This window comes from Pteronotus mesoamericanus, unplaced genomic scaffold (assembly GCF_021234165.1).
Source record: "Pteronotus mesoamericanus isolate MK-2021 breed Mesoamerican mustached bat unplaced genomic scaffold, CSHL_Meso_final contig_164, whole genome shotgun sequence".
In the NCBI taxonomy this organism is placed as follows: Eukaryota; Metazoa; Chordata; class Mammalia; order Chiroptera; family Mormoopidae; genus Pteronotus; species Pteronotus mesoamericanus.
Genome location: NW_026555065.1, coordinates 21,945,029 through 21,973,008, shown reverse-complemented (window position 1 = coordinate 21,973,008; position 27,980 = coordinate 21,945,029). Strand labels below are relative to the sequence as shown.

The 27,980-nt window shown below is 35.8% G+C and overlaps 1 protein-coding gene across 3 annotated transcripts in view; it reads right to left on the bottom strand.

Moving 5' to 3' along the window:
- Window positions 1-27,980, bottom strand: part of TTBK2 (tau tubulin kinase 2) — a 145,450-nt gene that overhangs the window by 91,015 nt on the left and 26,455 nt on the right. Inside the window, exon 3 of one of the 3 annotated variants that reach the window (XM_054565523.1) lies at window positions 21,102-21,249. The exons of 1 other annotated variant lie outside the window; for it this stretch is intronic. In XM_054565523.1, the coding sequence (XP_054421498.1) occupies window positions 21,102-21,249 (148 nt within the window). Of the gene's footprint in view, window positions 1-11,656; window positions 11,686-21,101; window positions 21,250-27,980 lie in introns of those variants that run through there. One more of the 3 variants, XM_054565525.1, reaches the window with a different exon arrangement.

The following is a 27,980-nucleotide window of genomic DNA, read 5'->3' as shown; positions in this document are numbered from 1 at the left end:
ATATAAATGATTTTTGTATATTTATCTTGCATCCTGAAATCTTCCTGAACTTGTTTATAAGTTATAATAATTATTTAGAATTTTCTATATATAAGATAATGTTATCTGCAACTAGAGATAGTTTTACTTCTTTCCAGTCAGGGTACATTTTATCTCATTTTCTTGACTTGATTAGAAGTGGCAAGAGCAGAAATCTTTGTCATGTTCCTTATTTTTGGTGGGAAGAGTCAGTCTTTTACCATATTAGCTGTGAGTATTTTTTTTTATAGATGCCCATTATCAAGAGAAGTTTCTTTCTTTTCCTAGTATGTTTAGTGTTTTTATAATGAAGGGGTACTGTATTTTGTTAAAATGGTCTTCTGTATTTACTGACATACCCATGAGGTTTTTGCCATTTGTTCTATTGATATAGTGTATTACATTGATTTTCATATTTTGAGCCAACTTGGAATTCCAGAGATAAATCCCATTTAGTTATGGTGAAGAGTCCTTTTTATATGTTGCTGGATTCTGTTTGCTAGTGTTTTGCTGAGGATTTTTGTATCTATACTCATAGGAGATATTGGTTTGTAGTTTTCTAATGTCTTTGCCTGGTTTTGCTATCAGAGCAATATTGGGCTCTAGAATAAATTGGAAAATGTTCCCTTTTCTATTTTTTTGGAAGAGTTTTAAAAAATCTGTATTAATCCTCCTTTAAGGTGTTTATTAGGCCCTGGCTGGAATGGCTCAGTGGATTGAGCATTGGCCTGCAAAACAAAGTGCCGCCATTGATTCAATTCCCAGTCAGAGCACATGCCCAGGTTGCGGGCCAGGTCTCCAGTTGGGGTCATGCAAGAAGCAGTTGACTGGTATTTCTCTCGCACATCAATGTTTCTCTCCCTTTCCTTTTTTCTCCGTTTTCCCTCTCTATGAAACTAAATAAATAAAACCTTAAAAAAAAGTTTGTTAGAATTCACCAGTGAAGCCATCTGGGTCTAGGGTTTCCACAGTGGGTAGGTGTTTATTGTTATTATTATACATTTATTCTCTTTACCTGTTATATGCTTAATCACGTTTTCTATTTCTTCGTAAGTCAGTTTCCATAGTTTATGTCTTTCTAGGAATTTATACATTTCATGTAAGCTACTTAATTGTTGCTATGCAGTCCATAATATTTCCGTATTATAATACTTTTTATTTCTGAAAGATCAGTAGAAATGCCCCCTCTTTAATTCCTTCGGCTCCAGAATTTGTTTGGTTCTTTTTTATAATTACAATCCCTTTGGAAAAGGACTCCTTTTATTCATTAATTTTTTTCCTGCATTCACTGAACTGTCTTTCTGAGCTCTCTTATACCTTGTTGAGTTTCTTCATGACTAAAACCCTGAATTTTCTGTCACTTAAATCACAATATTCCATGACTTTGGTTTCTGGAGACCTGTCATTTTCTTTCTGTGTTACATGTTACTTTGGTTGTTTCATGTTACTTGATGGATTGTTCCTCTGCATGTGCATTTGAGGTAATAAACTCTTTTATTGTTTAGATAAGCATTTTCATCTTTTTTTTTTTTTTTTTGACAGCATTTTCATCTTAACAATTCAGCAGGTTGATCAGAGGTCTTTCTTCTGTTTTCCAGTAGATGGTGCTACCGCTCAAGTTTTTGTTTTACTTGTACTACTTGTGCCTCTGTGGTATGGAGAGGGGGTTCTCCTCAGTGGTGGAAAATGGTGCCTGGGTAACTGGAGTAGTGTCTCCCCTATGCCCGAGTCCTCTTAGTCTTAGGGCACCATCCTTCTGCTTCTGGTTAAGGCGGGTGGGGAGAAGCTGGGTTTTGAGCCCCCAACACTGCTACTTTTTTGTTCCTTATGGCTGCTGGCACCCCTGTGCTATAGCTACTACTGGGTTCTGACTCAACATGGAGGGTTAAGGAGCAGGATTCTTGGGCACAGATGCTCTTTCTGCCCGCCCCCCCCCCCCATCCTTCACTGTGCTACACATTCAAATACACCCACCTTCAGGTGTACGGATTGGTGGATCTCTTGGGCATGTTTGTGTTAAGCACAGGAATCTTTGTTGAATTACAGATATCTGACTTATAAATTTAAGCCAAGATAAAAAGAGAGTCTTTTCAGTCCCCCCGATGTTGACGTTCTCAGTCCTGATTTTAGTAATTTGAGTCTTCTTTTTCTCTTGGTCTATCTAGCTAAAAGTTTGTCCATTTCTTAAATTTTTTTAAAGAACCAATCTTTGTTTTTGTTTTCTCTATTGTTTTTCTATTCTCTATTTCATTAATTTCCTGCAATCTTTATTATTTCCTTCCTCTGCTTGCTTTATGTTTCATTTGCTCTTCTCTTTCTAGTGTCATAAACTGAACAGTTGGGTCATTTATTGGTGATCTTTCTGGCTTCTTAACATAAGCATTTACTGATATAAATTTCCTTCTAAGCACTGCTTAAGCTACACGTATAACTTTTGAATCTGTAGAAAATCACTTCGGAATCTCAGAAGGTAGGGTCATTAGTGCCATACACCATACAGCACAACCTATTATTTTTCTTCAAAGGAGTCACGAGCCCAGTGGAAAGGGGGAAAAAAAACACAGACTTAAAGTTAAGTCTCAGCTCGTCACTAATAATTGTGGAACGTTGGGCAAGCTCAAGAGCTATTGAGAAAATTAAATGAGATAATATATTTACAAAGTATTTACTCGATCAACTCCAGTATTCATTCTCCCTTACTAACAGCACCCAAATTTCTTTTAAGGAATTATCTTTCCCAGCTGCGTATCTACTGTCTCAATGGACTTGATCCCCTACCAAACCCAGGGTTGGGCATTAATTGTTTTAAGTCAATCAGAGTAATCCAGACATTTCTCTTCTGCCATTAAGATCAGTTTGATAATGGGAAGAAAACTAGATATTCAAGACCTAAGACAATCAATGTATTACATGACTCTGACAAGTATAATTATTTCAGGAATGTTCAAATCAGAGAAAAACTCAATACTTTCATATGATAATTGCGAGATTTTTTTTTTAAAAAGAACGTAGCTCCCTTCTAGTTGCTACCAGCAAACACCTCTCAACCATGACTAAAACCAGCGTGAGGATAAAGTCCACAATATGAAAGAGGTAATTATGGAAAGTCACATGGACAGCAACATGCAAAACAATGAAAACTAGACCCTATCTAACACCATACACAAAAATCAACTCAAAATGGATTAAAGACTTGAACACAGACATGAAACCATTAAGCTCAGAAGGAAACATAGAGGGGTAAGCAACTTGACACAGGTCTTGATATTGACATTTTGCATTTGATAACAAAAGCAAAAATAAACAGGTGGGACTACATCAAAATAGAAAGCTTCTGCACATCAAAGGAAACCAACAAAATGAAAGGCAACTGACTGAATGAAAGATAATATTTGCAAATCATGTATCTGATAAGAAGTTAATATCGGAAAATATAAAGAACTCATACAACTCAATAGCAAAAAAAAAACCAAAAAACAAAAAACTGAAGAAGTAAACAGAGGACCTGAATAGGTACAAGGGGGAAACCCCCCAAAATATGGATTTATGAAAAACTGTCTATTTACTCTTACATGTTTAAACTTCAGTTACCTTCAAAGTACTCTAAATTTGATGCATTATACCTATTGAGATGTTTTTTTCCATTGCCTAAAACAGTTTCTGAAGTCATCGATTTTGATGCTTTTTAATGCTTCTGCTGTGTTTTTTGTTTCACCTCTTCAACATCGGCAAAATATTTCTCTTTGAGGACTTTTTTCATCCAGGAAACAAAAAAAGTCATTCAGGTGAGTGTGGATGAATAGGGAGGGTGGGGCACAGGGGTCATGCTGTTTTTGATCAAAAACTGCAGAACGTTCGGCTCCACGTGGGCAGATGAACTTGTAAATCACCCATCATGAAATGGGCAAATGCATTGAGTCTTCCAAAAAAAATTCACTGAAGCTGAATCAACCTCTCACAACACCACCAGATGGTACACTGGTACAGATGGGTTCCTAGAATACTCACTTAATGGGGGAAGCCTATACTATAAGAGGCCAGTCCTCCAGAAGACAGCAGTAGTTCTGTTTTTTGGGGGACCTCCTTATATTTTTCCAAAGATTTCAAATGGTCAACAGGTACATGAAAAGTTCTCGACATCACTAATCATCAGGGAAATGCAAATGAAAACCACAGGGAGATATCAACTCACACCTGTTAAAATAGCTAACAGACAAGAAATAGAAAACACAAGAAATAACAAGTATGAGGAGGATGGAGATAAAAGGAACCCTTGTGCACTGTTGGTGGGAAAATAAATTGGTGCAGCCACTGTAGAAGACAGTATTGGGGTTTGTTTAAAAATTAAAAATAGAACTAATATGTGATCCAGCAATTCCCCTTTTGGGTATATATGTGGGGAGACCCCCCCAAAAAATGATGGAATTATCTACTGGCTGGCACAACCCCTGTAGTACAGGCTTCCCCCACTTAGTGAGTGTTCTAGGAACCCATCTGTGTCAGTGTACCTGCTGGCATTGTTGTGAGAGGCTGAGTCTGGCTTCAGTGAATTTTTTTGGAAGACTCTTTCAACACATTGGCCCATTTCATGATGGGAGATTTACTAGCATACCTGCCCATACTTCGCTGAGTATTCAGCAGTTTTTGAATAAAAACAGCATGACCCCTGTGCCCCACCCTCCCTGTTCACCCAATCTTGCCCCAAGTGACTTTGTTTGCCCATATGAAAAAAGTCCTGAAAGGGAAACATTTTGCCAATGTGGAAAACGTAAAACAAAAAATGGCAGAAATACTAATAGGCATCAAAATCGATGAGTTCAAAAACTGTTTTGAGCAGTGGAAAAAAGTCTCGATAGGTATATTGCATCAAATGGAGAGTAGTCTTTTAAAGGTGATAGAAGTTTAAACATGTAAGAATATTCAATATTGTCCCCTTTTGGGGTACCCCCTCGTATAGACCTGAAGGAAATGAAATTACTATCTCAAAGAGACAGCTGCACCTCATATTCAGTGAAGCATTATTTACTATAGCCAAGAGAGAAACAACCTACATGACCATTGACAGATGAATGGATTAAAAAAAAATGATACACACTCAATATTATGCAGCCATAAAAAATAAGAACACCATTCCATCTATGACATCATGAAGAGATTGAAGGTATTATGCTAAGTAAAATAAGACATAAAACAACAAATATTGTATGATCTCACTTACATGTGGAATCTAAAAAAACCAAACTCCCAAAAACATATGATTGGTGGTTGCCAAAAGTGGGGGAAATGGGTGATGGTGGTCAAAAGGTACAAACTTCCAGTTCTAAAATAAGTCAGTCCTGGGGATGTAATGTACAGTATAGTGGCTACAGTTAACAATACTATATTATATATTTGAAAATTGCTAGGAGAGTAGATCTTAAAAGCTCTCATCATAAGAGAAAAAATTTTAACTGTGAGATGATGAATGTTAACTTATGGTAATCATTTTGCAACATATAGATATATCAAATCATTATGTCATACACATTACACAATTATAAAGTTATATGTCAATTATATCTCAATAAAACTGAGAGGAAAAAAAGAGTCAGAACTCAAATCAAAATATACATAAAGCCTATCCTACCTCTTGATCTTTCAGTTTGGTGTGGAGGAAACAGCATGTGCTCAAGACTGCTTGAGTTATTAAATAACAGTTTTTGCACTTGTTAGCTTGTTATTTGATCTCTACAAACCACACAAGGAGTGACTACAGCACTTACCTGAAATGGTTATTGGACCATTTCAGCCAAAGTACATCTAATACTTAATATACTGTCTAGTACATAGGGAAGTACTCAATATATGCTCCATATTATTATCATTAAAGATTAGTGATAATAACCACTATTTTGGAATGAGATAGATCTAAACTAAAAATCCTGACTTTCTATTCACCTTTCTTTCCTTTTTTCTTTTCTTCTCTTTTCTTTTCATTCTTCTTTCTCTTTTTCTTTCTTTCTTTCTGTAGCTATGGACAAACAACTGAGCCTCTTTTAGGCTCAATTTCCTCAACTATAAAATGATGTAAAAGTTATAGTAAGATTAAATCAAATAATATTTTTAAAAAACACATTTAAATCAATACTGGGGACAGAGAGAGGGATAAATGGTTGCTAGCATCATCATTATGAGATACAAATTGCTTCCCAAAATGGTTGTACTAATTTATACTTCTACTATTGTGACACAAGGGAGTTCTCATCTTCTATGCCTACCAACACTTAATACTCTCTGAAGTTTTTTTTTCCCCAATCTGATGGGTACGAATGGGTGTATTGCTATGATTTGCATTTCTCTCATTACCAGTGATGTTGAGCATCATCTTTTCGGTTGATTGATTGTTTTGGTTTCCTTTTTTTGTAAATTACCAGTTCTTATTCTTTGCCTATCCCTGTTCTGTCCATTGATGTGACTGACTACTTTGACCTAGGACATCACTATCTCATTGACTGTTTCACTGGAATTCTTTGCCTCTGTGTTTTCCAATTATAAGGCCTCTACTTGCTCCCTGCCACTGTATTCTTCCTCTCCATAAAACTGGTGCCACTTAACTCTCACCTACAGACTCAAGCCTACCTTACTCTCTCCCTTAGGTTCAGCAGGAAACAGTTTTGGAGCTCTATCTAGAACAATATTCTGGATATCATCATGCACACACCCTTGCTGCTAGTTTTGTCCTGACCTCATTCCTTGGTTCTGACAACTGAGCTTCTGCTTAGTTACTCTTTTGTTCCCTTCTCAATGAGCTATAGGTCTTTGTATATATCTCTCTTTTTTATACATTGTAAATATTTTTATAATATATGTGTATTTTCATTATTCATTCTCTCTGTGTCAGTCTGGCTTGACTGAGAGTCCCTAAGCACAAAGACCATGATACGGCTTATTTATATCCCTCGCACCTAGCACAGCAGTTCAAATTTCCCAAGTGCATAAGAAGAAAAGAAGAAAGGAAGAGAAAATTAAAATGACTGCTAAACACTCTAGTACCCTGGACTTTCCAGGACTAAGGCCATTTGCCCCTTCTTCTCCATTCTACTGCCCCTTTCCCACTCCCATAGGGCCAAATGTCAACCTCAGAATGTTAAGCACCAACTTGCCTTGTGTGCCTCACCTATCTCTTATCAACAACATATTGGATTGCACTGACGTTGACTGTTCCAATGCACTACCACCTATTGGCTACTGAAGCGGCTCATCTAGCATTTGCATCTTCCTGACCCCATCCATTCTGTCAAATCTAAATGTACTTCATTGGACCAGACCAACATGATCTATAATGCCACCACCCATTCACTATTCATAAGGTAATCCCCCTAAAATACTATTTTTATCACATCATTTGCCTACTCAAGAAATCATAAACAAAAATGCCTGAAGGAATAAGACTAAAATGGTGAGCCTAGAACTCAAGACATTCTACACTCCTTATCAAACTTCATTTCCTTCAGTTCTTCAGCATAAATTATACACTCTGATGAGGTGTTTTTTTTATTCTCCCTCTCAAATATTCTACTTCAGTTTTTTGTTTTGGTTTGGTTTTTTTGCTTGCATTATCTCCCTCAACCCCACCTCAAATCAAACACAACTCTTAACATCTAAAAATCCCTGTAGGAGATAATATCAACCAATGAATACTCAGGATTAGACTTTCAGACATTTGCAAGTTGGTCACCTAGCAAGACCCGAGAGGGGAAAAAATAAACAAGACAATTAACTCAAGGGTTCCTTGGAGACAAATAAGAGTATAATAGAGTCTGGTAACACAGAGAGAGCTAAAGAAAGAAGTCAGCAAGGTAGCACTGATCACTAGGAGTTGTAGGTTGTTGACGGTAGGAAAATATAGGATGGAAATATATCAACAAACCAACTTTAACTTTCTGCTTATGCGCCTGTCTTACATTTAAGAAATCTGCTAAAAGATTTTTTTTAAAAAAGTCCTGAATGTACAAACCAGACCTTTACCACTTAGGGCTTTTTCTTAATCTTCTAGATCTTAATCACTCTAACCCAAGAGAGAATACCTGTGATCTTCCATCAAGCCCTATGCAAAAGAGAAATTACCAGTGATATCTCCACACAAAAATGCAAAAGGTAGACTTAATTTAGATAGGTAATATCTATGGCTATTATAGCAAGGTGGTATACCTTGCTAGTTAAATGATTTTAATTGTGATATAAAAAAGGATTTCTATTCATCTAAGATAAGTAGTGATAAATCCTCCTTTAATTGTCCAAATCATTTTTTAAAGGAATAGCTATGCTGTATTCTCAACTAAATGCATATAACCTAATGAATCTCTTTGTTCTTAAAATTTCAAATGATCTTCTACTACTCTTGCTTTCAAATCAAGAGCTTAAAACTATGGCAGGTGGGGGTATGGTGGTCTACATCCCAAGTATTAAATATTAAGAGTAACAATGTCATGCACAAGGAAGTAATTTTACATGACTTGCTGCTATAGGAAAGTAAAACAATCATAACGGGGGTGTCAATCATTTTCTTTTTTAAATTATAAAGCCATTTAGTAATAAAGTGAAAAGTTGAGCTGAAAGAATCCCAAATCTATTAACAGATGCTCTAGAATTCAAAGAACAAATTCCAGATCCTTTACAAATTAGCATACACTAAGATTCTGCAGAGATGGACTACTAACCTGATAAGGACACCACAAAATCAATGTTAGTTTCCTTACCCATCTGTCACTGACTCCTTATATTTACCTACTCCCCACCAAAAACAAACAAACAAACCACACCCACCTGAATATTAATAATTCATCAAATATCAATACCATGGGAGATACAAAAATATGAAGCTAGGCCCTGTTCTCAAAGAATTTACAATCTTGTTGAAAGAAATGAATGTATTATGACAATTAGAGATGATGTAAGATCAAATGATAGCTTATAAGAACAAAGAGTAAGCATTACAGAGAACTCAATGATTAGTTGGATTAGAAAGCATCATTAGAAGAGCTTGGAACTTGATTGAGATAACAGTGATACAAAAAGAAGGGATGTCTTCTACACCAAGTCCCCAAGAAAAATAACTCCACCAAGGAATCTAAACTACAAAGGATTCTTCCAGCCCTGGCTGGTGTGGCTCAGTGGACTGAGTGCCAGCCTGCAAAACAAAGCATTGCTGGTCCGATTCCCAGGCAGGGCACATGCCTGGGTTGCAGGCCAGGTCCCTAGGCAACCATACACTGATGTTTCTCTCCCTTTGTCCCCCCTTTCCCCTCTCTCTAAAAGTAAACAAATACAATCTTTTTTTTTTTAAAGGATCTTTCCAGCTCTCATGAGAAAGCCCTTCTAACAACACCTTAGGTTCTAAGTAGCTCACCAGAGGCCAAAGGCAGAAGCAAGTTTTCAAACTCTTCATTCTAGATAACCATCAAAGGAAATTCCATCATTTAATTTTTTTTCCTTCTAATGTCTGGATAGCTTTATATTTCACATAGACATGTGGCACATTTTAAGTTCGTTTTTGTAAAATGTGCGCAGTTTAGGTTAAGGTGCATTACTTTTGTATGTGGTTGTCCAATGTTACAACACCATTTATTGATAAGACTATTCTTTTTTCACTTAGAAACTTGGCAAAAAATTATTGGCTATATTGGTGTGGTTCTAGTTCTAGAATCCCTCTTCTATTTCATTGATCTATATAGCTATCTCTTTGCTAATACGTACAACAATCTTGATTATGGTAGCTTTGTACTAAATTTTAAAATCACATAGTTTGATTTTCCCAACACTTTTCTTTTTCAAAATTGTTCTGGCTATTCCAGGTCCTTGGCCTTTCTATAGAAATTTTAGAATCAGTTTCTCAGTAACTACAGTGATGTTGAGATATTTATTGACAATATATTAAATCTACAGATCAATTTGGGAAAAATGAACATCTTTACTATAGTGAATCTTCCAATGCATGAATATGACTTCTCTCCATTTAAATCTTCTTTGATTATTTTTAATCAGGGTTTTACAGTTCTTAGCATAGAGATGCATATTTTATTAACTTTAAACCTAAATATTTCATATTGGGGGAGCTATTGTATATTTTTTAAACTCAATTTTCAATTGTTTATCCCTAATATATTGAAATATTATTGCTTTTGGGGGGCTGACCCTGAATCACTGGCTACAATAATTTATTCTAGGAATTTGTGGTATTCCTTGGCATTGTCTATGTAGACAGTTATGCCATCTGCAAAAAGGGACAGTTTTATTTCTTCCTTTCAAATTTGTATGCCACACCACACCCATTCTCTTCTCATTCTGGGTCTCTGATGACACAGAAGTTATTAGACCTATGATAGTCTCATAAGTCCCCAAGACTACTTATTTTTAACTTTCTTTTTTTTATTGTTCCAACTAGATCATTTATTTCTACTGATCTATTTTCAAGTTCACTGACTTTTTCATCTGTCATGTCCACTCTGCTATTGAGCCCATCCACTAAGTTTTCTTATTTCCATCACTGTATTTCTCAGTTCTAAAGTTTCCATTTAGTTCTTTATATCTCCCATTTCGTTGCTGAGTATTTTTAATCTTCCTCCTCATTCCTAGGACATTCAGTTCTTTCTATCTTCTATTTCTTTGCTGAGACTTCTGCTGAGACTTCTTATCCTCCTGCTCATTCCTAGGACATGGTCATTAAAGCTCATTTTAAAAGTCTTTAACATAATTTTAACATCAGTGTGACCTTGGCATTAGGATTTGTGTTTCTTTTCCCATGTGAGTTCAGATTTTTGAGATTCTTTTTAGGCTGAGTAATTTTAGATTGTATCCTGGACATTTTGAATATTATGGTATGAGACTTTGTATCTTAGAATGCTTGTGTATTTATTTTAGCCAGTAATTGACCCAGCTGGGTTCACACTTCAAGTTCTGTCTTCTGTGGGTTGTGTCTCCGATTTCAGTTCAGTTTTATGTTCCATAACTGTCCCATGTAGTGTCCAGTTTGGGGCTTGAGAGTGGTCTACCCCATAATTCAATTCTCAACAGTTATTTATGCTGTTTAGAATCAGGCTCACACAAGCACAACTTGGAAGTCCACTCAGCAGTCCATAATCAACTTTAAGCAGTTTCCCTGCATTCTTCCAGTTCCCTGGGGCTCCCTTTTTTCCGCCTTCCAACAGGGAGCTGGGCTTCGTTAACCACACTCTACTGTGTACTTCCCAGGACTGCCAGAAGTCAGAGCCAGGCAGCAGAAGAGCAGAGGGAAAAGAAAAGCAATGGAATTTGCTCTACCCTCTTGAGACCTCAGCTCCTCTGATTTGAGAGGAAGGTTCCCCTCCATCTGAGAATAGGCTCCTGCCTGCCCCCATTGAGGACACTACAGCCACTGCCAAAGACTGCTTGAGGCCGGGGGTGCAAGAGAATGAAGAAAAGGAAAAAAAGAAAAAAAAGAAATGGATGTGGGATTGCCACATTTTCTCTGAGCATTAGGAAACCCCTTTCCTGCTCCTTGAGTCAGAACTAGAGGACTTCTGGTGCTTTTTCTGTCCGTGTCAATAAGGCTCACTTCCAAGTTTCAGGATATGTTAAGTTCAGGCAGGGCATACTGGAAGAAAAAAAATCATAAACTCACCACTGGTTCACTGGTACTTTGAATTCTGGTCTTCTTCCCCACTCTGCCTCCTACTATTAATTTTTCAGTCCTCAAATAGTCACTCCAAGCATTCTGTCCAGGTTTTATAGCTGCATTCAGTGGGAGAGACAGGGTGAAGTATGCTTACTCCATCTTATCTGGAACCAGAACTTGGACTACTGTTTTTCATAACAAACTCTGTAGAACTGATTGGCTATTTAAACTATTTGTATAAATTTGATTATAAATTAAAAAATAAAAATAAATAAATCCTGTAATAACCTTAGCGTGGAAAAGAGCATAGGAAAACTAGTAGACTCACATTTTTTAAGCATATATATTTTTGGATATTACATGCTTAGGAAAAAAAGTGAGGCTCTTAATTGCACTTTGCTTTATTTCTTTATATCATATTTTACCTGTGGATTTTTATAAATACTAGGCCTATTATAAATTTTTTAAAGGGAAAAAGACAGTAGGAGTTATCCAAAGCATAAGACAGAGAAAGCAGATTGAAGATAAGAGGACATAAATTGTTTAGGAACTAAAAATAAACACACCATGTTAAGGTGGGTAGCCTTTACCTGAGAAAAGGAAGGCACTAAAATATTTTAGCAAAGCTAGGGGAGTGACGTGATTCAGTTGCTATATGTTCTCCTACTTCAGAACAGAAAGGTGCACAGAAAATGAGTCTTTCTGAATTAAGGGGTCACATCAAGTTGCAGAACAGTATATATATAAGTATGATTCCACATATTGTTGGGGGTATGGGTAAAGGAGGGAGATTTTATACACACACACGTGTGTGTATATGTGGATAAACAGATTTACAATAGTCCTGACAGGGTAGCTCAGTTAGTTAGAGCATTGTCCCAATATGCCAAGGTTGCAGGTTCGATCCCTGGTCAGGGAACATACAAGAATCAACCAATGGATGCATAAATAAGTAGAACAACAAACTGATATGTGTGTGCACATGTCCCTCTTTCCCCTTCTCTCCTTTCCTCTTTCTCTAAAATCAATAAACAGATTTACAATACGTACTGAATATGCCTGAAACCAGTAATAGTAGTTAACTTTGGAGGACAGTGAGGGTCTAAGAAAAAGAATACTTTTACTTTTTACCTTATTTTTCTGTTTGATGTTTACTTTTTATTTTTCAATTTTTACTGTGAACATTTACAGCCTTTAAAAAGGTTGTAAACAAAATGGAGGGAGGTCTTATGCATGCATTAGATAGAAGATATTAGAACAAGGAAAGTGTGAACAAGCCTACCATTCAGTAGCACTGTTCCTAGCATACAGTAAGCACTCAGCTCAAACACTGCCATAGATCTCCCCACAAATAAGATACTTCTGATCATTTTTAAGGTAAGTTCACAACCCCAAACAGCTTTGCAATTAAATTACATTACATTAATTTACCATGTTTTTTCAAGCATTCAGAAAGTTAAAGAGTAAGGATGGATTTTGAGACATATATAATTATTATATTTTTACTATAAAAAATGTTTGCATTATTCCTTGCAATTTCTTAAGCACAAAAGAGTATAAAAAGAAAGTAAAAGACTCTCTTTTTCTGGTACCCCTAATTCCAATACATAAACAAAACCATTCCCAATGGCTTCTTTTGGTGTATATAAAACCCACATAAACCTATGTGTATATGTACATACAAAGACATATATATACGTTATATTCTATTTCAAGGAAATGGATCTCTGCTCCTTAAAATAATCTAGACCTATTCTAGTTCCTATGTGTCATTTCTCTAAATCCAAGTAGAGAATGAAAAGACAAATCCCCAACTGGCAGATAATGTTAAATCTCCCAACTAGGTAAGTGTTAAAATGAACATACAAAATAAATACAAGTTCTTGTATTTATAAATACAAGTATAAATAAAACAGATGAAACTTACGAGGGCAAGCAAAATTACTTTGCTGGGGAAATGCACAGGATGAAGCAAAGGAAAGGGCAAATGACAAATTAAAGGATACAGTGAAGAAGTAAGGGTTTATCTCTAACCTTTTAGGCCCCAGAGTTTGACAACTATGCTATCCCACAAAAGGAGTTATCAGAGATGTTATAACACCCTTTGATGGAACAGATGAACCCTAACAAGGGCAAGCAACTTTGCAGCAACTTTCATAGGAAGTCTTCTACACTGGAAAGAAATTACATATTTCTTATATTCTTAATATTAGGGGAAGGGAGTAGTCTTTCTTTGCAGCAGTAGATGAAGACTTCAAGCAGAGAGCACTTGTGCTCTACAGCCTCCAAGGCAAAAAAAAAAATCAGGACCAACAACTCAGGGTAAAAAAAAAAGTCCCCAAAAGTCAAAACAAAATCACTTTTTTGTGGGATATGTTGTTTTTCCTGTATTTATATGGAGGAAAACAAATTAATTCCCAACTACTTTGAGAATAATAAAATTATTTGGTTATCAAACTGGCACTTACTCTATTATTTCTTTATATTAATAAAATCCTCATTTGCTTTTTGAGAACCTAGAGAAGAAAATTTTTTAATAATTAAATAAGGCTTTAATTACCTTCTCATCCAAGGTAATATATAAAAGAGAAAAACCTGTTTTACCCAAGTTGGCGCTTTGAAAAAACACAAGAGATAACATATGCTGACCATTTACAACATGACATAAAGGGCTAAAACAGAACAGAAAGGCAGGACAACTTTCTAATCACTCAGTGACTTAAGCAGTAATTTTTAAATACAACAAACTGCATTATATTGAACACAGTATGGAAAGAACACATAAGGTGAGATGAGTAGAGATATCTCATCTACAGAGTATTTTTAAAGAAAAACAATATTTTACATTTAGGTATATATTTATAAACCAATTAGAAGCAAGTTAACAAAATATAAACTTTTAAATATTCTAGAACAACTCTCTTTGATGAAAAGATATATGAAGTATAAATTATAGTAATTTTACAATATTCTGAATTCCCAAAACATTAGACCCACCTATATGCAAAGATTTAAAACCTTCTAAGCCAAATAGAAATTATTTTCTGAAAGATTCAAATGATTATCATTTATACAAAATGAAGAGTTGAATGTCTATTTAATATGGTTTTGAGAATCTAAGCCCTAGTCGTCCAAAAGTGACTGGTATTTATAGCATACTTTAACAAATAATTTTAGAACCTCAATGTTTCTTTTTCTTATCATAAAAACAACAATGAACCTATGAAAAAATAATCAGAAATAGAAGAATTATGTTATCTTATTCTCCCGCATCTCCCATTTACAAATGTGTGCTATCACTAAAAATGAAGGTATTCTGTGCTACCATTTTGCCACTGAGCATAAAATAAATGCCAAGTTTACATGTATGTAATTCCTGCCCTTAAAGAGGCTTGAAATTTAAAAGAGAACACAAAAGCATTTTAAAAATAAAATAAACAGCCCTGGCAAGGTGGCTTATTGTGTTAGAGCACTGTCCTGTACATTAAAAGGTTGTGGGTTCAATTCCCAGTCAGGGCATATACCTAGATTGTAAATTTGATGGGGTGCATATGGGAGGCAACCAACCAATGTTTCTTTCTCATATCAATGTGTTTCTCTATGTCCTCCCCCCACCCCGCCCCCAGCCGCATGCCCACAGCCTTCCTCTCTTTCTAAAATCCATAAACATATCCTGGGGTGAGAATAAAAACAAATGAATGAATAAATTTGAAATGAAATGAAACAAAATAAACAATGCAAGGAAGATGAAAAGTCCACATAAGAATAAACCACGCATAATCTAGAACTTATTAAAACCTATTGAGGAAAGTGTGTTGCTCCAATAACAATTAGTGTTTTGCTGCCCATATTGTGGTCTCAATTGTCTCCCAATACAAGGAACACGGTGTCTTGGAAGAAGAGAGTTCCTGATTCCAACTATGACACAGGGAAAGTTCAAGGAATACATGAAACATGTGCTGTGCCAGAAAGCAACAATAATATCAAAGAACACTGGACTTATGTCAGAAGGATATAGCAGCCAACTTGAAAGGTCTTCCACTAAGCAAAGACCTGAAAATCTGGGCATGAAAACAATAATGACTACAATGGTTTGAAATTAAATATATAAAAATCCATGACCTCATAGTGATACTTGGAAAAAAAAAACTCACTGGTCATATAAGGGCCCAATTCATTATTCTGAAAATTGGTAAATAATAGGGAAGGCAAATAAAACCTTCATCCTGCCCTTCTTAGTAACTATATTTCAGAGGGAAGAAATAACTTAGGAAATAAAGTTCTACTTTGTGGAATAATTCCAGTTCAGAAATTTGGAAGGAATGAAAAAACATTAGAAAAATCACCATTTTGCAACCCCTATGGAAACAGTGGATCTAGACAATGTATTCATGTGAACAAATAACATGAATCTCATCAAGCCTCTAATCTAAATACCAGTTCACAGGTAACATAGAGGAATATACTAAAAGACACCACAAGAATGCAATTGGCCAAATCCAGAATTTGGACTATTCTATCAAATTAAGAACTTCAACAATTTCTTCTTTTTTTAATTTCTTTAATCCTCACACAAGGATTTTTTTTTTTTTTTTTTTTTTTTTTTTATTGCTGAGAGAAACAGAGACAGAGACAGAGAGATGGAAAGACAGAGAAAGAGATTCATCTCCATCAGTTGCCTTCTCATACATGCCCCAACCAGGGACTGAACCCATGACCCTCCGGTCTACGGGAGGACACTCCAACTAAATGAGCCACACTGGCCCAGGTAGAACTTCCAACAATCTCTTCAACAACTAAATGGTAGTGCTCTCTGCCTACCCCCGCAAAAAGAGAGAGAGAGAGAGAGAGGCGGGGGGAGAGGGAGAGGGAGAGAGGAAGGTAGGGAGACTACAGATTAAGAGAGGCTTAATAGATATGTCAACCAAATGCAATGTGCCTACTGTGTTATGTGAATCTTGATTTGAACAAGTCAACTACAAAAGGATATTTTTGAGATATTGTAAAAAATTAAACAATGGCTGGATTTTAGATGATATTAAGAAGAAATAATTTTGTTCGGTGTTTAAAACTACTGTGGTTGCTATTATAAAAGGAGTCCCTTAACATAAATTATGGACTTAGTTAATAACAAGGTATCAATGCTGGTTCACCAATTGCAACAAATTACCATACTAATGCAAGATGTTAATAATAGGGGAAACTGGGAGTGGGGGTGAATATGGGAACTCTACTTTCTGCTCACTTTTTCTGTAAACATAAAATGGTTCTAAAAAGTAAAGTTAAAGAAAAACTGGAACATGGGCTTCCTCTTCAATGAGGTCCTCTAACCTATTCTTAAAACTGGTCACCTGAGGCATTTCCACAGCCTTACTACTTCACTTTTCTAGTAACACATATCCTGCCCTGGTCAGATAGTTCAGTTGGTTGAAGCATCATCCCGTATACCAAAGGGTTGCAGTTTGATTACTGGTCAGGGCAAGTACTTAGGTTGTGGGTTCAGTCCCCAGTTCTGGGGGGCTTATGGGAGGCAACTGATTGATGTTTCTCCCTCTGTTTCTCTTTCACTCTCTGTCTGCCTGTCTCTCTCTCCAAAATCAGTAAACATATCCTTGGGTGAGGATCAAAAATATAATAGTAATTTAAAAAATAATACAGACCCCCGAAATTTTCCTCAGGTTTAACATAAACTACCTCTAATATATTCTCATACTATTTTTTATGTGTCCTCGTGAGGGTAAGTGGCAAAGACTTTCTATGTTCCAAGAGATGAAATTTAACAGATTCCCAAAATCATCAACAGAGCTCTCATAAGCAAAGTAATAACTGTCAAATTTTAATATATCTCCAAACACCCACCACCAGAAACTCTCAAATTTCATGATACTTTGTAACTCTATAAAATGAAGAATATTTTCATTTTTTTTTTAAAAGGCGCCCTTAACTATTAGATAGAGATACATACTTAAGTATTTATAGATGAAATTTGTCTAGGATTACTTTTTAAATACTCCAGCAAGGTAAGGGGAAATGTTAAAGGAGTAGGACAGAGATGCAACAAGATTGGCCAAATACTAATACTTACTGATGCTGAGAATTAAATACATGAATGTTCATTATATAATTCTTGATTTTTTTAGTATATTTGAAATTTTTCACAATAAAAAAATTAGGGGAAAAATCAAATTTAAGATTTTCCTGGCTGTTGTAGCTCAGTGGATCGAGTGTTTTTCTGTGAACCAAAGGGTTGTTGGTTCAATTCCTAGTCAGGGCACATGCCTGGGTTGCAGGCCAGGTCCCCAGTGGGGGCCACACAAGAGGCAACCACACACTGATGTTTCTCTCCTTCTCTTTCTCCCTTCCTTCCTCCTCTCTAGAAATAAATAAATAAAATCTTAAAAAATGATTTGCCTATCTCACTTGCAGGATTCTAGACACATATCAGATTTTATTAAGATTGTAATGGAAATCTAATTTTTTTAAAAGTATTGGTAGTAGGTTTTCGGGGTACTGCAGAATTACTAGTAATCAGAGTTAAAATCATAGGACATAATATTTTTTCTTCTTACACCAGCACTGCACATGAAACTGTTTTTTTAAAGTGGTATATGGTGACATACAGCTCAAGAGATCATGAAAATGCAGAAGTGAAGATAGGTAGGAAGTCACTGAAAAACACTCATTTAAGATGGGAGAAAAGAGAGAAAAAGAATCTGACAGACTATGGAGGCAATTATCCACCCCTTTTACACAAAGTTCCAAGCAAATAAACTGAAAAACAAAGGTCTAAAGGTACTATAATCACAAATGGAGAGAAGAAACAAATGGGTATATAGAAATGTATCTGAACAATAATATTAATAAAAAGAAAAGCTTAATAACTTTTATAGTTGTATTTACTAGAGATACTTTAGAGAATAATAACAGTGTAGGACAAGCACTACCTAATAGGCCTATAGACAGACGATTTAGTTTTTATAAGTGACTAAAACATTCAAACACACTTCTAGCTTGATTCAACAGAGAATTTTAGGATTATCTAGGATATATCTAGAATAGTTCAGAAAGCTTCAAAAAGAGAATAATCTGATATAGTAGCATAGGGAAGGTCATTCTGAAGAAAAGATGGAGTAGAATGCTAAGGCCTTCACACTTTAGGACAAATGAGAAAGGAACATACTGATAAGAGTTACGTATGACCTGAAGAAATCCAGAGCTGTTAAATATAGGAAAAACTGAGAGAAAATTTAGAACTAAGGGTATCCAGGAAAAGACATGAGAATTTTGAAAAAGGGGATTGATTTATTAAAAAGGAACAAAACTTAGGGTTTGAGCTAAATTGATCATAAAGTATCTTTTCATCTTATAAAGAAACAAATCCTTATGCTATCAAAAATTGAGTATCAATTTAGAAGCAACCAATCCTATAAAGGGTTTGCCTCTGGTTTTTATATATATGTATATATATAAAAATATATATATACATATATATATATATATACACACACACACATATATATACCTTTCCCTTAAGTGCTGAGCTTTTTGGTTGGGGTCACTGAGTAAGAAGTAAGTAATTATGTCAGCTGGAAGACATAAAAAGTTTAGGCCCATAAAATTGTTCTCAAAAGGGTCTAGATTCCAAAGCACACTCAACAAAAAGTTGTGAAGCATAAGTGTATACAGAAGGCCTAAGTTAGGAGGCCAAGAATAGAAAGTCAAGGGATGCCTCACTGAAATACAGACCAGAAGATAAAAACCTATCAATTGTTGGAAGTGAAGGGTTCTGAGGAATAGGATACCACGTGGTTATAAGCAGATAGGAAAAACATTTTAGGCAATAGTATAAAATATAAAATAGAAGGAAAGGAGAAACTCAGCATCCAAGGGTCTCTAATTCATCTATCAAAAGGTACTAAACTGGTTTTCAGGGTTTATCACTTAGAATCCTGAGTAAACCATAGTCAAAATAGGCTGGACAACCTACTGAAAGGGCTACAAAGCTGTATCCTGCCTCACCTGGAAAGGCCAAGTAGGAGAAAGTTGTCTAGGACAAGTTGATGCTAACATACCCTTCATGGGCTCAGCTGAGAGTAAAACAGATCTCCTAGGATCTATGACTTTAGGAAGAGGTAACTCCAGCTGTACCCATTTGTGGCTTCTGTGTGACTGAGCTGAGAACAGCTCAAAAGAAACAGAAAGGAGAAAAGGTGAGAAAAAGAGAATACCATCTTTTTCCCTATTCTTCCTTCTCCAATTACCCATTTTTTTTCTAGTAGTGACAATGAGTGCCTGTCCACTGTCTTCCTGATTTCCCATGTTTCAGGAGAGCTAAGTTTGGGCTAAAAATAACTATTAAACAGATCGATAATTTTATTAGCATCATGCTCTAATTAAATGAGCCAACTGGTAGAAAAACTTTGATAATCAGAGAACTTAAGGCAAAGAGCAAAATTTTAAAAATAGACATTGCCAGAATACATAATACATACTTCATTACCTTAACAGAAATTAACTGACTAGAATTCCGAACATCAGGGATCCACAAAGAGAACACATTCCCCCGAAAGACTATAGAGCCATGAATTTGAGGGTCTAGGCTACACAGTATTTTGTCCTTGCTATTTCCAGGTACAGTTACTTCCACCAATTATAGCAACTTCCTTTGCTCTATATGTTAGTACTAAATTCTTTTAGATACTAATGAGTGTCTCACAACAATATCAAACCTTCTAGAGCTTAACAAGATCACTTAATGTGCTAATCACCCCTATTTAATTTTGATTCACATAAAACATTCAAATATTATATCATGTCATTAAACTGAAAATACAAAGATGAATACAAACTAGCAGTATATTCAGGGTTGAAATCACTGAACTGATGTCAGAAGAAAAGTTATTTATCCTTCTAGTAAAAAAAAAAAAAGGGAACACAAGTAGTAAAACAGACTTCAAAAATAAAGACAGGGTCAGAGAGAGTTACTTTATGAAACTGAAGTTAATTAAATTAACACATAATGGTATTATTTCCATTCCATCCTACAGTGTGATTTGAAAGCAGTTTTATTCGTGTGATTAAAGCATGTTTAACATCCAAAGATACAGGTAGACACAACTTAAGAGTTATTTATGTTTGGCTGGCTTTTTTTAAAGGGAAATTTTACTATAACAAACTTATGAAAACACTTTCTAAAACGAAATGTTTCAGGTAATTCACACTCTCTCATCCTTACTCACCATGAAAATGAACTATCAAAGTCCAATTATTCTAAGTAATGAATGTTTCTACTATTACTAGCTAGTCATAAAATCTCTAAGAAAAAAGTAGTCAGCATGTTTATATCAATCTGACACCAAAATATTCAATGAATAGTTAAAGAACATAATTGAGATTCAGAAAAATAACAATAAATTATAAATTGTTTGGTATATCATACAAAACAACTTACCTTGTAGTTTTTTCAATACAGCAACCTCCATTTTCAGAACTTGTTTTGGTTGTTGAGCTGATTCCACCTTCAGAGCAACATTTTCCCTGGTAAGCATGTCCAAGGCATCGTAAATTTCTCCAAAGCCCCCACCCCCAATCTTCCTCAACTGTACAGGAAATAAGAACGAACACATACAAAATTACCAGAAGATTCTAAATGGAAACTAATTAGTCTTTGATACTTAAAAATTTATATATAATTTTATTATTTCTATTTTATGATAAAAAAGATCTCAATATTGTTAAATTAACCACGAATATGCCAAGAAGAAAACAAATGCCTAGAAATAACACTAGAGCATTTTCCCATAGGTTTGTCTTCAACAGGTAATATAATTATTTCAGCCACAAACAATTTTAAAGTTTGGTCTACAGCCAGCATCAGAACTGCCACAAAAAACACAGTATCTGAAAGCTTCACTACTACATAGGATGTGATATAATGCAGGCACGGGAGGCATCGAGTTCTAAATCCTAACACCCCTAGAGGCCTCACCTCACTTCCACTTCTTTCTATACTGCAACAATATTGATTACTGCATCTAGAATGATTTCTTTATATTCTGAATTTCTTTAAGAATTATATGCTTAATCACTAAATTAACCATTTTATTAGGCTAAATACCTCAGACAGCACTTGAAATAACACACCATCCTGCTTTTTTTTCTTTTTTTAAAGAAATCTGTTTAAAAAATTATTTATGTATTTATTTATTTTTAGAGAGAAGGGAAGGGAAGAAGAGAGGGAAAGAAACATCAATATGTGGTTGCCTCTTGCGCGCCCCCTACTGGGAACCTGGTGCGTAACCCAGGCATGTGCCCTGACTGGGAATTGAACTGGCAACCCTTTGCTTCACAGGCCAGTGCTCAGTCCACTGAGACACACTCAAGCAGAGCCTGCTTTTTTATTTCTTATGTTGCTTAACATTCCAACTTTCCATTGTCAATGTCCTAGCTCCGACAGTGAAACTAAGCTTCTTCAAAGAGAAAGCCATCTATTTTTTGTCTTCCCCATAACATTTGGCAAAGTGACAACTACATATACAGGGTGGGGCAAAAGTAGGTTTACAGTTGTTCATATGGAAAATAATAATACATTAATAAATAATAGTGCAAGAATAAACTATTATGCAAACCCAGGACTGTAAACCTACTTTTGCCCCACCCTGTACTGCTACATAATTATTCACTGCTTTGTATATACGAATGATAATCCTTCTTTATTCTGGTTTGGTCACAGGAAGAGATACCATGAGGAACTTTGGTATGAATTTAGGAATAAAAAAAGTTACAGAACTTAATTTTGGTTAAATAAATCACTCTTTGTTAGGTTCTGATTGGAACTTATGAGTCTTAATTTTTTTTCATTAAATAAAGCCTAGTATAACTTTAAAAATTCATAAACAGTAACAAAGGGACATCTTTCTAAATATGGATTGTGATGAGAGGTGAGTTCATGTTTTACATCACAGAAAAACCTTACCAAATGATGGAACAGGGTCAAAATGGCAGTGTAGGTAAACATGGTATTCACCTCCTCCCACAACCACATTAAAATTATAACTACAGAAAAACCATCATTCAGAAATGCCTGAAATCTGGCTGAACCGAAGTCCTACAGCTAGGAAATTTAAAAAGCCACATCGAGACTGGTAGGTCTAACCCAGTGGATAGCTTAAGACCATGTCAGGCACCACCCAACCTCTACCACAAGCAACACACTCAAGGGGCAGACTCAGGGGGCACCAGAGGCCCACTGAAGTAAATCATTCTCTGTGGGGAGTGCTGCTACACAGCTAATCCTCCATGATGGTTAGAGGTTGATGGTCAATGGTCATAGCCAGTATGTGTAGCTGATTGGCCTGGGGGTAAATTTCTCCCATTTACGTGCCAACTGCAATCAAGGTTCAACTACAAGAGATGGGTATACACAGCCTATGTGTGTGGCACACTTGAATGTCTAACTACAGTGATCAGGGAGGCTGTGTCACTGAACCCTACAGAATATGTACTATATAAGACCACTCTACCATTCCTGGGAGATGTAGCAGCCCTACCTAATGCTCAGAAACAAATACAAGGAGGCTGCCAATATGATGAGACAAAGAAACATGGTCCAAATGAAAGAACAGAATAAAACTCGAGAAAAAAGAACTAAACAAAATGGCGACAAGCAATCTACTAAATGCAGAGTTCAAAACACTGATTATAGGGATGCTCAGTGAACTTAGTGAGAACTTCAACAAAAAGATAGAAAACATAAGAGTGAAACTAGCCCTTGCTGGTGTGGCTCAGTGGATTGATTGCTGGCCTACAAACCAAAGGGCCACTGGTTTAATTCCCAGTCAGGGCACATGCCTGGGTTGTGGGCCACATGCTCAGTAGGGGTGCTCCAGAGGCAACCACACATTGATGTTTCTCTCCCTTTCTCCTTCCTTTCTCCTCTCTCTAAAAATGAATAAATGAAATTTAAAAAAAAAAAAAGAGTGGAACTAGAAAACATAAAAAAGAACCAGTGAAAAAAATAAAGGATACATTAACTGAAATGAAGACTACATTACAGGGAATCAACAGTACAGTAGATGAAGCAAAGGATCAAATCAGAGATTTGAAAGATAAGGAAGCAGAAAACACCCAATCAGAAGAGCAAAAAGATAAAAGAATCCCAAAAAATGAGGGTAGCGTAAGGAGCCTCTGGGACAACTTCAAGCATACCAACAGTCATATCATGGGGCTGCTAAAAGGAGAAGAGAGCAAGGATTTGAAAACCTATTTGAAAACATAATCACAGAAAACTTCCCTAACTTGGTGAAATAGGCATACAACTCCAGGAAACAGAGTCCCAAACAAGATGAATCCTAAGAGGCTCATACCAAGACACATCGTAATTAAAGTGCAAAGGTTAAAGGGAGAGAATCTTAAAAGCAGCAAGAAAAAAGCATTTAGTTACCTACAGGGGGGCTCCCATAAGACTGTCAGCAGATTTCTCAACAGAAACTTTGCAGACCAGAAGGGACTGGCAAGAGACATCCAAAGTGATGAAAAGCAAGACCCTACAACCAAGATTACTCTATCCAACAAAGCTATCATTTAGAATCAAAGGGCAGAAAGAGCTTCCCAGACAAGAAAAAGCTAAAGGGGTTCATCATCATCAAGTCATTATTGTATGAAGTGTTAAAATGTTTTTAAGAAGAAAAAATAAAAAATATGAAAAACAAAATGGCAATACATGTCTAGCAACGATTGAATCTAAAAAATAAAATGAACATGCAGAACAGAAACAGACTCTTAGATACAGAGAACATTTTGATGGTTGCCAGATGGGAGGGGTCTGGGGGAATGGGTAAAACAGGTGAAGGGATTAAGAGATACAAATTGGTTGTTACCGAATAGTCATGGGGATGATGTAAAGTACAGCATAGGGAATATAGTCAATAATATTCTAATAACTATGTATGGTGTCAGATGGATGAGAGATTTATTGAGGTGATCACTTAGTAAGTTATGTAATATCTAATCACTGGGGTGTATGCCTGCAACTAGTATAACAATGTATGTCACCCGTAATTGAAAAAGAAAAAATTAAATAAAATAAACCTGAAACAAAAAAATCTAAAGTAAATGATTTTCCTTTTTGGTCTATTCCTATAATGCCATTTGAATAATAGTAGAGCATTAATTTTTTATTGAGCTTGACAAAACCCTGAGACATCAGTGCTTATGACGGAAAGCAACAGAGACAGTTTAGTACAATGGGGGTATGCAGACTACAGAAAGACTAAAAGTAAGGCTTATGACAGATTGTGTTTTCTAAAGACGGCCACAACAACACTGCCCATCATTTTGGCTCCTTCAGTGTGACCTTGCCTCTCTCCCATCAAGAGGTAGGTTGCATTTCCCCACCGGCTTAAATCTGTGTGGATCTTGGGACTGCTTTAGCCAATAGAACATGGCAAAGTAACATTGTATCAGTTCTAATAATAGCCCTTAACCAGCCTTATAGCTTCTGTTACCTGTTTCTTAAGAGCCAGCCACCTGAAAAGCTACAGCCCTATGAAGCGGTCCTAAAAAAATGAGCCACCTGGTTGGGGGCTGAGGAAACTAGGGATCCCCAAGGCACCAAACAAAACATCTGAAGTTGATTCCTCCAACTCAACCAACCCTGCTAGTACCACATGGTTAAGGGACAAACCACCCAAGGAAACTTCCCAAATTCCTAATCCATAAAATTGTGACTAAAATGAATAATTGTTTTAAGCCTCTAAGCTTTTATGTACTTTGGTATATAACAGCAGATAATCAAAACACAAGCCTTAACAATGAGTGTGTAATTTCTCATTAAAATGGCCACTATGCCTCCCAAACTTGGGTGACATGCTCCACACACATATATTAACTCTAATTATCACAGAAGAGCAACTATGTTAGGCATAGTTTCATTTGCCACCTTTTGATATGTCTCCTGGCGAACAACCAACCTTTATCACAGCACTTAGTACAAAGCTCTCACCTAAGCAATACTCATTACTGACTTACATAAAACATTACCAATTGCTGGAATCTCCCTGCACCAGTCTGTGATGATAGCATAGTCTTTTTCTTATTTACTCAAGTAAATTTTCAAATCCTATTGATTTAACTAATCAGTAAAACACTGTACCATAAAAATAAAATTTTTATTTCTAAAAGAAGAATCTTCTTTTTTCAGTCTGTTCATAGATTACGGAAGCCATTAAAATAGCTTTGCTAAACCTGCCAATGGAAAAAACTTTGGATTCCAAGACCAGGGCAAGAAAGCCATCAAAAGACTCTTATAATCATGTTAACAGAACTCAGGAGGCAACTTGAAGGGTGTCCCCTTAGTCACAGACAATTTGAGCTTCAACAAGGTAATAACTACAATAAACTAGAACATATTAAATGTGTTTAAATCCATGATTAATTATATTTTTAAAAATCTCACGAGTCACTTTCAGACAATGCAAGGGAACCATTTCAGTATATATTTTTTTATCCTCACCCAAGGACACGCTTATTGATTTCTGTTTTTTTAAGAGAGAGGTTAAAGGAGGAAAAGAGAGAGGGAGAGAAACATTGATCAGTTGCCCCTCGTACACGCCCTGACTGGAAACCAAATTCACAACTTAGGCATGTGCCCTGACGGAGAACCAAACCTACTACCTTTCGGTTTATGGGACCATCAATGCTCCAACCACCTGAGATACAGCAGCCAGTGCCCAATTCATTATTTTGAAAATTGGTAAATTAAGAAAAAGAATCAAGCATTTATTCTCTTTTCCTAATCAAATTGTATCTTAAAGAATCAAAGAGTTGATGAGAAATTTTATCATCACATACTTTATAAATGTACTTTAATAAATGAAAGAATGCTAGAATATCACCAACCTGCAATTCCTAGTGAATTGACAGACCTACACAATGATGACCCATTGTACTAACACCACAAAAATGACGGGGAATCTGACACTATGTGCCTCCTACTGAAAGTCTACAATACCCTTTCTAAAAAATGCCCACCTCAGATTAGATCTGATCTCAGATTTAATCAAACCTCTATATAGAATTAACAATTTACATAAACCACATGACAGAGGAACATGGTAACACTATGGAAGCAATCAGAAGAACTCAAACCATGGGAAACTGTACAGGCAAATGGCCTCGTTTCTCCAACTAATAAATTGTAAGTGAAAAGAAATTTTTAAAAAACCTAAAAATTAAATAACTTAAGTGATATATCACCAATTGCAACATCCAGACATTTCTGAATTTGATTCAAATCATTAAAAAATTATTCTGATATATCACCTTGGGCAAGGGAGACAAAAGAAACAAATAAACAAATGGGACTTCATCAAACTGAAAAGTTTTTGCATGAAAGGAAAATCATTAATAAAATGAAAAGAAAACCCATTGAATGGGAGAACATATACACTGATACATCTGATAAAGGGTTAATACCCAAAATTTATAAAGAATTTATAAAACTCAACACCAAAAACACAAACAATGCAATTAAAATAAGCAAAGAACCTGACTGAATAGACACTTCTCCAACGAGGACTTACACATGGCCAATACACATATGAAAAGCACTCAACATCATTAATCATCAGAGAAATGCACATTAAAACCACAATGAGGTATCACCTCACACCTATCAGAATGGCTATCATCAATAAATCAACAAACAAGTGTTGGCAACGGTATGGAAAAAAGGGACCCCTCATGCATTGTAAGTAATAATGCAGACTGGTGTAGCCACTGTTGGAGTCACCTCAAAAAAATTAAAAATTAAACTGCTTCAAGACCCAGCAATACCACTTCTAGAAATATATCCAAAAAACCCCAAAACACTAATTTGAAAGAGCACCCCTATGTTCATTGCAGCATTATTTACAGTAGCCAAGATTTGGAGCAGCCCAAGTGTTCATCAGTAGATGAATGTATAAAAAAAAGTTGTGGTACATTTATATAATGGAATACTACTCGGCAGTAAAAATAAAGGAAATCTTTCCTTTGCAACAGCATGGATGGATCTGGAGAGCATTATGCTAAGTGAAATAAGCAAGTCAGAAAAAAACAAGTACCATATGATTTCACTCATGTAGAATCTAGTGAACAAAATAAACTAACAAACAAAATAGAAACACTTATAGATACAGAGAACAGATTGAAAATTGTCAGAGGGGAGGAGAGTTGCAGGGCTGAGTGAAAAAAGTGAAGGGATTAAACAAAACAAACAAAACACACACACACACACACAAATAAAACCCTTACAGAAACAAACAACAGCATGGTGATTATTACAGGGGAA